Genomic DNA, 9,327 nt, shown 5'->3' on the forward strand with positions numbered 1-9,327 from the left:
ACTTCCTCTCCTCTGCTCAGGTATATGATCGAGCCGGCTGTAATGTTCTCCCAAGATATGAGTTCCAAACCTATCACACGCGCGCACCGTGTCACATGGTCGGACGAGAGTGGCCTGACCAGCCGCGGGGTGCCCACTCCAAGATCCTCGCTCGTTGTCGGCAGCAGCTTTCCTTCTCACGACCGCTCGGCACAAGCGCTTATTGACCTGTTGGTGACCAGTAATCGATCGGGAAATGCAGCACAATATGCCCGATTCAGTCGAGCATGTATCTTCGAGATCAATAGGGTCGCTTGATTTCTCTGCGATCGATGCGAACACGTACGGGTTGCTTTGAACCGTGGAATTATGAAAGAACATCACTTTAGTGTCATTCATATAACGACGATAATCCTCTATCGCATCCTTGACCATCGTCAGACTGAGCACGAATACCAGCGGCGCGATGGTGGCCCACTCCGAAGTAGGGCTCAAATCGTAAGGAAGCATCTGGCAGATACCTGCAGAGACCAGGCCCTCAAGCATCGAGAGAGAACTCTTCAATTCCATGACGATGGTAAACTGTCATTGTTGTCGTGCTCAGAATCCCGTGTGCGTTGAGCATCACACTCTTACCAATGAGTAAGAACCATAAGTTGGCAACGCGGTGGAGCTGCTCCCATAAGTTCCGTGGGATAAAAGTTAGCAGACGGTATTTCGTCGACGGGATCTGGCAGAGATAGGAGTCTCCAGGCGTATGTGGTATCACCATACGGTGAGTGCTGCAGATATGCTGCTAGTATACCATGTCAATATACATCACTAGCAAGCGAATAGCGAATAGGAGCGAAGAAACTCGTAATAGTCAGCGTCTGAAGATTAGCGTATAACGAAGTTAATGCTACGAAATCCAGTCAACTTAGATGGAGAGAATTAATGGTGACACCTCAAGACCGCTTAGCTGTGAGGAACGATAACTCACTCTATTGTGGAGTTCGGTCCTGTAGTCACGAGAGATCATTGGGCACAGACTCAGCCTACACAGGAGACGATCGGAGCTGCCAGACAGACGCATTGAGTACTCATCGGCCACCGTCACGTCGGAACCACGTGCCCTGAGCTCAGCCAAGGCTCTGTTATTTCGGGAGTGCAAACTTGCAGGCTTGTCGGAGGTATACGGTCCAAATGTCAGTTCTATGGTGTCCGCCTCGGTCGAGTTGCCAGGACTCGGGTTGCGACACCCAGGGGTTGAGTCGGCTCGACCAAATTCGAAAGGACTGATCATCGAATTTGGCGAGCTTCTGAGACACAGATGATCCATCATGAGGATAGAGAGTACTCACTCTCCCCCTAAGATATTCGACAGCATGCCGCGAACAAAGAACGGAGCCCTGATATTCCCTGGGACAGGCAGTTTGCTTGGAGAATGGGCCAAACTTCTGCAGTCGGTGGAACCTAAAACTCATGAACCCACAATTCCACCATAAGAATAGAGCATTGCCTGGGGGAGTAGTGCTTCCTTCATTGCGATCTGGTTGGTCGACGTTGAGCTCGGACACACGTGAGGACGCGGGCGAGCTGACAGCTATCCGAGGTATGCTATGAGGCAATAAAATTTCATCTTCAGGGTTTGATTGGTATTCAGAAGCTGGATTCGCCATCACAACAACTGCTTACACTCAAGTTCAGTGGAGTTTCACCTGTTTTACGCGTTAAAACTGTTTTACGCGAAGTGTTTTACGCGAAAAACGCGAAATGTTGTGTTGAGATAACACTTCGCGTCATAACGCACGCGTGAAACGCAATATCGCGAAAAACTCTAACGCGATAACGCGTCATAACGTGTTTACCGCGTTACGCGAAGTGTTAAACGCGTAAAACACAACACAACGCGTGAATCACTTTTCATCACGAGACTTAACTGCACGAACACAACCAACAAAAAAGAGAATACGGAAAATCACTCGTCACATACCATTCCTGATCGATCTACGGGGCCCCATCTCATTTCCTCTTTTTTCTGGGTGGAGCTTGGGACTTAGCCTTGGGCTTTTCCTTGGGCTTGGCCTTCTTCCGGCATGCTCTTTCTTCTTTCAGAAGAGCTTTCTGATCCTCCAAGCTAGGCACAGGGTCAACCTCCTCGTCCTCCTCGTCAGACTCTGACCCAGCTTGAGATTCAACTTGTGCACCACCGTCCAGGTTCACATCATCCACGGTTACACCACTGGCAGTACGAGACTGCTCCACCATAGTTATGAATGCGCTCTTGCACAGAGCTGGAAATAAGCCCCCGAGGATGGTTTGCGCTTGTAGAATTTTAATTAACTTCGATTTCCTTTATCATCAGCAAACTGGGATTGGGCCTGCCGCTTCGTTTATATCGTTTATATTTCTTGTTGTGCTGTTAATTGCGTTTCGCATGAGCTCCAATCTGCCCCGAGTGGACAGCTCGTGAACAAAGATCGCTCCCACACGGTAAGAATAGCGCGTTGGTAGCCGGGAAAGATCCTTAGCTAGTCGTTCAGAGGCCGAAAGCAGGTAGGCGAAGTATACTATCGACGTACACGATGACGGAGGCTCCATCATGAATGTCAACTATTTGTTATACACTTTAGTAGAGTGATTCTACATATGCAAACCAGATGAAGGAAGTCACGTCTTATGGTTCGTTCCTATTATAGGCATTTGAAACGGAGCGATAAGCGCCTGGCTGACTCCACAAGGCTTGAGAATTCCTTAGGATTCCTATTCGTGTATCCGCAGCGCTCAGGACGTGAGCCAATCTCTTACCGTAGGGCCTTATCAGAATTTCTCTAGCCATAATAAAATGTAATTCGCTTGGTTAAGCGAGTGTTGAAGATGATTTGGAGCGCTGCTCTCAATGATCTCAAACAGAGCTCTTGAGGCCGCTCCCGGAGCGGACTGAAACAGGAGTAAGAGAAGTCTTGGTAATAGACTAGCATGTCTGTACGGCCAGGATCGCGCACGCTCGCTTCGTGTAAAGGGGAATGAAGCAATCTGAACGGGTTTAGTAGTATAGACGTTCAACAGTGGACTATTCGTAAGCACCACATGCATGCGAGTGCAGCCAGTACACTGCCAGCGCTGAGCCGCACTGGTAGTGTGTCTGTCTCGATCACACCTGACGTCTAATATTGCAAGAATGCTCGGCACCTCAGCTGTCAGACTCAGGCGTGGCTAGGAAAAGCCGAGACATACGGGGTGTTCAGTAAACTGATCTGAAACTCTGGAATCCTGAAATCGATCCTGAGTCAGGATCGATCCCAGGACTGATCTCGTCAAGCTTTACTGAACCTCCCGATTGTCACTTCAGCCAGCCGTGACTGTCTGGCTCACGAGACGGGGCCACAGACTGTTCCAACACTCCCGACCGACTGTCTCTCGCTGGCCACGACAAGGTATGTGGCTTATACGGGATATTGGTGAATCGATGAAAGTAACGGCAAAATTGTCTGCTCGTTAATGTGATTGGCTCGCTCGCCCAACATGGATGCCAGGAACACAGCTATTTGAAATTGGGTTACAGTGGGCCCGTTTCACAAGGATACTTAATTTAAGGCGCCTCAAATTTAGGAGCAACTCGAGGAGTTACTAAAGGTATACTTAAGAAGTACTCAACTCTTTCACAACGTTTAGAAGCAACTTAAGGAGCTCTTCAACGTACTTCACCTTCTTCTTTTTACTTGCTTTTTACTTCTTCACTACTTCTCTTTTTCTCTTGCGTACTTGAGTATCTACTTAACCATGGTAACAGGTATCGAACTGGTCATACTGCCAGCACCGACATTTAGTCGTGAACCGCACTAAGAGTCTCCACCATTGCCTGTGCCAACGTTGCGATCCTCTTTGCGGGCTGTACCTGCCGATATTCACCGCGGCGAAGGAGCCAGTAGAATCTGTAGGGAAAAGTTGCCGCCAGACTTTTGTATGGTGCTAGATCCAGGAAGGTCGATCGGTCACTGAGCGCCAGTGAAGCTGCGTCACTGTGGGAGAGCCGGAAGTCTCCTGGAAGTCTTTCAACGAGGCGCCCTCAATGAGGCCGGATGTAGTCGTCACTGCATGCGGAGTTCAACATAGCCAAGCCACGTGGATGGTCAGAGCAAGGAACATAATGATATCACATGAGCACGTTCCAACAGTTTGGCCAGACTATCCTTGGCGGCTTGAAATTTAAAGCAGCAGTATAAGTAGGCACACCTAATCGACGTCCTCTTTCGGTTCAGTACTCACAGCATACGCATCCCCAATAGTATGTACCGGTGAGGCCACCTCTTAGGATCAGTTAGGATTGGTGTACGGCCAACCCTGCAAGGTAATTTGCGTTGGGGAGTGGCATATTTATTGTACAGAGTTCGAGCCACGGGAGTGAGGGCGATTCGAAGAGCTCCTTTTTTACACTTTGTGAGAATTTGATGCCAATACAGCAGCAGCAGTATTGGTCTAATACCATGTTACTGTGGTAATACTCCAAATGGATGCTTGAAAATTCCCTAACACTATGAGGTAATTTCAAGCATCGGTACATAAGTCGTCTTCAACGTTCTGGCGATGGAGTACTGTCCTCGATGTTATTCGCCGCCTGAATGCGATGCGCGTCACTCTCCCACCAACAAGCAAGAACCATCAGTTCACAACGCAGCGGAACTGTTCCCATGAGTTCCGTGGAACGAACGTTAGCACATGGTAGTTCGTCGACGGGATCTAGCGGGAAAGGCAATACGAACGATAGCATGACATTCTAGCATACGTCGAGAAAAAAGTACTCTCGACAAATCGCTATAGGATCCGCGTTAACGACTATCGGATGGCCACATTAAACAGAGAGCTCTATTTCAAACTCGTTGTCAGGAATTAGCTCTTCAACTGGTGAACATTACGCATGCACTACACAGATATAGAGGAGACTGAGAGCATTTCAAGCATTTGCAGTCTCCTCGTGAATAACAGCGCTTGTCTATTTCAATCAACGTCCCATCGGCCAGTGATAAAACCGCCCATAGTTTGTTCCCCCAACACTGAGAACGCGACATTTAGGAGCATTTCAAGCCATCATCAGCACCCACCCAACTTGTTAAAAGACAAGCGAGTGGGCTCTGACTCTGCCGTTGTATAGGCATTGTAGTAATGATAACCCATCACCGTAGTGGTAGTAGCAGGCAACAAAGTTCCCGGACGACAAGATTTAAGCTCTGAAGCTCTTCTTGATGGCGCTGTACTTCTTGTTGGCAAGAGGGGCAAGGTCAGGGCGAGTGAGGGCCAACTGAGCCTTGATGCTCTTCTGGGCCTTCTTGGTGTCTAAACACGAGAAATGATGCTACACTCTATCACTGTACTATTACTCTTGGAGACACCAGTGGTGGTGTAACGGTGGCAAGGCTTCTTGGTCTTCTTGCTGGTAGTGAGGACGATAGTCTGCTTGTTGCCAGTGGTCTGGATGTCCAAGCCACCAACACGGACGTTGGCGATACCCGAGTAACTGAAAGAGGATAGAATGCTACGATATTATTACTCCAAAGCGGTCTTATTACCCAGCACGGTTGAGGTTGGTCATGTTACCAGGCTCAGTGGTGAAAGCGGCGGTGTTGGCACGCTTCTGAATGAAGCAGTTGTTGTTACGCACACACTGCCAGAGGAGTTGCTGAGAGGCCACCATTGTACTGCTTGTTACGGTGATAAACACTACTACTGAATACGACTTCCAACCGTCCAATAGTAAATTCGCAAAACGCAGCTATACAGCGCAACTCGACAACTCTGCTATTTGAGAACACGGAAATTTCCAAAAACCCCATGAACCGCCAACGATGGCGCATTCCTTACAGATTCCACTCCTACAACCAACGTGATCCACAGGCTAACGGCAACGTACCTAGGTTAAAGAGCCAAAAATTCGCCTAGACGCAGCAGCTACTAACAGATCGATTACTTGGGCGAGCGAGATCCTTCCTACTACGCATGATTATGACTGTTATTTCAAGCAAGTTTCTAGAACTCCCTTTCCGGCGCAGACCGGGGGGATGAGTTAGACGAAGTGGAAGATAAACGAGTGGTTGTATTTGAGGTCTATCAGCCAGGGAACTCCTCTTCCGCGGTTAGGCACCACGGTGGTTCTCGAAAGTGTATGCGCTCTAGAGACGTGAGTCTACTTTTGTTGGCAACAAGTCTGCTGAAGTCGGCGATGAGAGGAAATTAACAGGGGAGTGATCAATAGATTGTTCCAATGGGTTCAGGTCATGAAGTTTCACGACTGCGGTTTTGGTGAAAAAGTTCTACGGAATGTGATTCGATGAAACGGCTGAGGTTAGTCGCGAGCATATCTTGGTATCGCGCCCGCCCCTCCCGGAGTAGTCTTCGGTAAAACATTTCGATTTAAGCTCTTCTCACGTGGTTAAGTTACATCGTGTAGTGTGACCGTCAACAGTTCACTTCTTATGTTGACTTTTCATTTCTCCTTGTGATACTGTTATCATTCAGCTTTTCGCTCTTTACCCATATGAGCCATGAGAACGTACAGCCTCAAGTCATTGCTGAGCTCATGCGACAACTCCATCGACAGCAGCCCGCTAACTTCCTCAACTCGTGCGGTCCTCCGGAAACCTCAGCCACCGCTCAAGAGCATGGTATGCTCTGCTGCATCTCCATCGCTGTCATTGTCATCATGTCGTCAGGCATTCTAGATGGGGTGCTTCCGAGCTGGCTGAAGGACAGAAGAGTAACTCTACCCAATGCACTGGATCCGACCGAGATCCATGCTGTCGTTCGTGGCTCACAAGTGTCACCATATTCTCGCGGTTTCTTCTCCCTAAAGTAAGCGCTTGTCGGTTATTGTGTCGCAGCCTTCTTCCTTAGACTCCTCATTGAAGCCGAGTTCCCGAGGCTGCCTCCTCGAGTGGTGTTCAGTACTAGAGTATTTCATCCTAATATTGATGAAGCTACAGGAGATGTGAGCTCCCTTTCTCTCGGCTCGGACGATGTGATCATTGATCTGTTGGTGTAGGTTTGTAAGCTGGCTTTGGGCCGAATGTGGTCCGGCGAGAATTGGAGCCTCCAACAGTTTCTGGAGGATATTGTCGATCTGATGGAGCGGCCGATTTTGGACAAGCCGCTCAACATGACCGCGGTAGGCGCAGCTGGTCCTCGTGACCGTTCTGAACTGCATTACGACGTCAGGCCAGACTGTTCTCTGCTGACCGTGACGGGTATGATCGTCGTGCTCGGTTATGCACTGTATTGCATGCTCTGCCCCGCTCGTTGACTCCGGTCAAACGTCGACGTACCTCCTCGAGCACCAGTTCTGAGTATTGCGAGTTTCACGACTTAGTTCAGTTTGATGACGACGCTTATTCTAGAGTAAGTGTAGTTTTGGCGATTTGTGATGTAGCACTTCGTTTATCAGGACGTTAACGATGAAGGACTAGTCTCGATGGCTGCCATTGCAGGAATGGGGTTATCTATTGACTCCATTGAAGCGACTGAAGAAGATGCGTTTTCCGATTCGAATAGTCCTTCCACGCCGTGCGCTATGAGTGTCGATGGTGACTCTGAGCGGAACGACTACGTCCCTTGTCAGAGGGTTCCGTTGGAGATCGATGTTGACGATGACAGTAGCAGTGATGATAGTGAATGTGAACAGCCAGTGGCCAGTGATGGTATGGTGACTCCACAGAAGAGCTATCCCCGGTACTCTCCTTCATCTGAGCTCCGCAGCGCTCAGAGGCTTGCAAGTACTCCTAAGGGTGGATTATTCGGCAGAGGTAAGCTCCTCGTTTGAACGGCTTGTGATTGTTGTTCTGTAGATGCTTCTCCGCTCTGTGAGTCTGCACGCGTACGCAGTACTCGTCACTGTACGACCCCTCGAAGCCCCTTCCTTGGTACGCCAGTCCGAGCGAAGCCTGACGTTAAGTCAATCAGGAGGTTATAGCTGGTACTTGAGCTCAACTGAGTACTGAACATGATTTGATCGTACTGTTGTTAATATATCTAGCCCTTGCGGGTTGTATAATTGGCTGCTGTTGTTAGCCGTTGGCTCAACATCATCGAGTATGTGACACCATTAGTGTGAACATGCTCAGGTGGTTGAGTAGTACAGTTCTGCCATGGTCATGAAGAGGAGGCGTGAGTCTTGTGTTCTTGTCAATCTGGATGACTGGGTGCGGTGAAAAAGATCTTATTTTAATCGGTGATGGTGGACGAACGGGATGCCCTTGCGAGTTTGGACCGCTACTTGTGTTTAAGGCGGACCGTAACTGCCTCTGGAAGTGATTGCCTGGTAAGCAGTGGTGAATCCTGTCGACAGTTTTACATTACATCGGGTAATAGCTCAATACGCTCACTAACATGGACTTGTTATCCTCAAGGCTGTGGGAGTGATCATTCTAGTCACAAGCTATGGAGATCGGTATGGTGTAGATATATAGTATGCTAGTCGATTCGTCGTCCCTTCATGTGGCCGCATCGTTGATTGCTGTGATGTCTGAGGTGGTACCATTGAGCTCAGGTCATGGTCTGTGGCCCCGATGGGTCACTCAACACCGGCAGCATGCAGTGTGTGCTGTATCTGTTGTATGGCACATGTAGCATGAATAGGAAGGTTGTTGAGAATGATCCCGTCCCTTGCTTGGTCAGCCGGGACCGTCCTTGACGGGTCTGAGTTCTCCGAGAGAGCTGATGAGCTTGGCGAGCTCTTCATAGTGGTGTCCGGGAAGGAGGGAATGTGGAGTAGTATTGTAACTCACGTTGCTGGAACTCATTGGATGAGTTTGCTTTCCTAGGTACTATATTCTGCCCGGACACCATAGTGTCGAAAATTAGCAGTGTAACCCGCTTGTGGCCTTCGACATTGGTGAGAGTCGAATTTCGTAGAAGCATAGGGCAGGTTTCCCAAGTATGGAGAATAGGTTTTCTCGGCGGATATGGAAACAGATATCGATGACTACGACTTGAAGAAGACTGGTGCTTTCATACGTGCATTGTCGGGGAGGACAGACATAGGTCTTTGTCAAAGTTGTGGGTCTTCTGTTGAACTGTGGTGTATTTGTAATCGCAAGTATATTTTGTAATCAGTGTTCGGAGAGAAGCCAAATGCTAACGGGTTGAAGATGAGCTTAGAGAAATGGCCTCTGGTGAGTATAAAGTACTGGAACCGAGAATCGAACTCGGGACCTATCGCGTGTGAGGCGATCGTCATAACCAACTAGACCATTCCAGCGATGTGAATCGAAGAACCATGTGCAAGTTTATCGCCTCTACAAGTCCCTCATCAGTGAAGGCTTACGGTTATGAGGGCTTCGCGACGCCAGGATTCCTAACTCTCTCTCGTAACGTTTC

The 9,327-nt window shown here is 48.9% G+C and overlaps 4 protein-coding genes and 1 non-coding gene across 5 annotated transcripts in view; 1 reads left to right on the forward strand and 4 right to left on the reverse strand.

The window, feature by feature from the left end:
* Pmar_PMAR010641 (hypothetical protein) overlaps positions 1–662 on the reverse strand; it is a gene marked incomplete at both ends in the record, with an annotated part of 817 nt that extends 155 nt beyond the window's left edge. The window contains 3 exons of the mRNA XM_002776438.1: positions 1–12; positions 412–500; positions 616–662. Coding sequence (XP_002776484.1) covers positions 1–12; positions 412–500; positions 616–662 — 148 coding nt within the window. The remainder of the gene's footprint in view (positions 13–411; positions 501–615) is intronic.
* A 1,321-nt stretch (positions 663–1,983) lies between these two features.
* Pmar_PMAR010642 (hypothetical protein) lies at positions 1,984–2,229 on the reverse strand (the record flags this gene model as incomplete). Its single annotated transcript, XM_002776439.1, has 1 exon — positions 1,984–2,229. The coding sequence occupies one exon, from the start codon at positions 2,227–2,229 to the stop codon at positions 1,984–1,986; it is 246 nt and encodes an 81-aa protein (XP_002776485.1).
* A 2,953-nt stretch (positions 2,230–5,182) lies between these two features.
* Pmar_PMAR010643 (60S ribosomal protein L28, putative) lies at positions 5,183–5,653 on the reverse strand (the record flags this gene model as incomplete). The annotated part of the gene is made up of 3 exons (XM_002776440.1): positions 5,183–5,295; positions 5,340–5,476; positions 5,529–5,653. The coding sequence occupies 3 exons, from the start codon at positions 5,651–5,653 to the stop codon at positions 5,183–5,185; spliced, it is 375 nt and encodes a 124-aa protein (XP_002776486.1).
* Positions 5,654–6,493: 840 nt separating this feature from the next.
* Pmar_PMAR010644 (ubiquitin-conjugating enzyme e2, putative) overlaps positions 6,494–9,327 on the forward strand; it is a gene marked incomplete at both ends in the record, with an annotated part of 4,011 nt that continues 1,177 nt past the window's right edge. Inside the window, 9 exons of the mRNA XM_002776441.1 lie at positions 6,494–6,620; positions 6,669–6,807; positions 6,850–6,943; positions 6,998–7,120; positions 7,171–7,273; positions 7,322–7,350; positions 7,397–7,754; positions 8,626–8,718; positions 8,772–8,842. Coding sequence (XP_002776487.1) covers positions 6,494–6,620; positions 6,669–6,807; positions 6,850–6,943; positions 6,998–7,120; positions 7,171–7,273; positions 7,322–7,350; positions 7,397–7,754; positions 8,626–8,718; positions 8,772–8,842 — 1,137 coding nt within the window. The remainder of the gene's footprint in view (positions 6,621–6,668; positions 6,808–6,849; positions 6,944–6,997; positions 7,121–7,170; positions 7,274–7,321; positions 7,351–7,396; positions 7,755–8,625; positions 8,719–8,771; positions 8,843–9,327) is intronic.
* Positions 9,135–9,208, reverse strand: Pmar_PMAR010645. Its single transcript has one exon. It is a non-coding gene; the product is annotated as a tRNA-Val (tRNA).

The sequence above is a fragment of the Perkinsus marinus genome (genome assembly GCF_000006405.1).
Source record: "Perkinsus marinus ATCC 50983 genomic scaffold scf_1104296953396, whole genome shotgun sequence".
In the NCBI taxonomy this organism is placed as follows: domain Eukaryota; phylum Perkinsozoa; order Perkinsida; family Perkinsidae; genus Perkinsus; species Perkinsus marinus.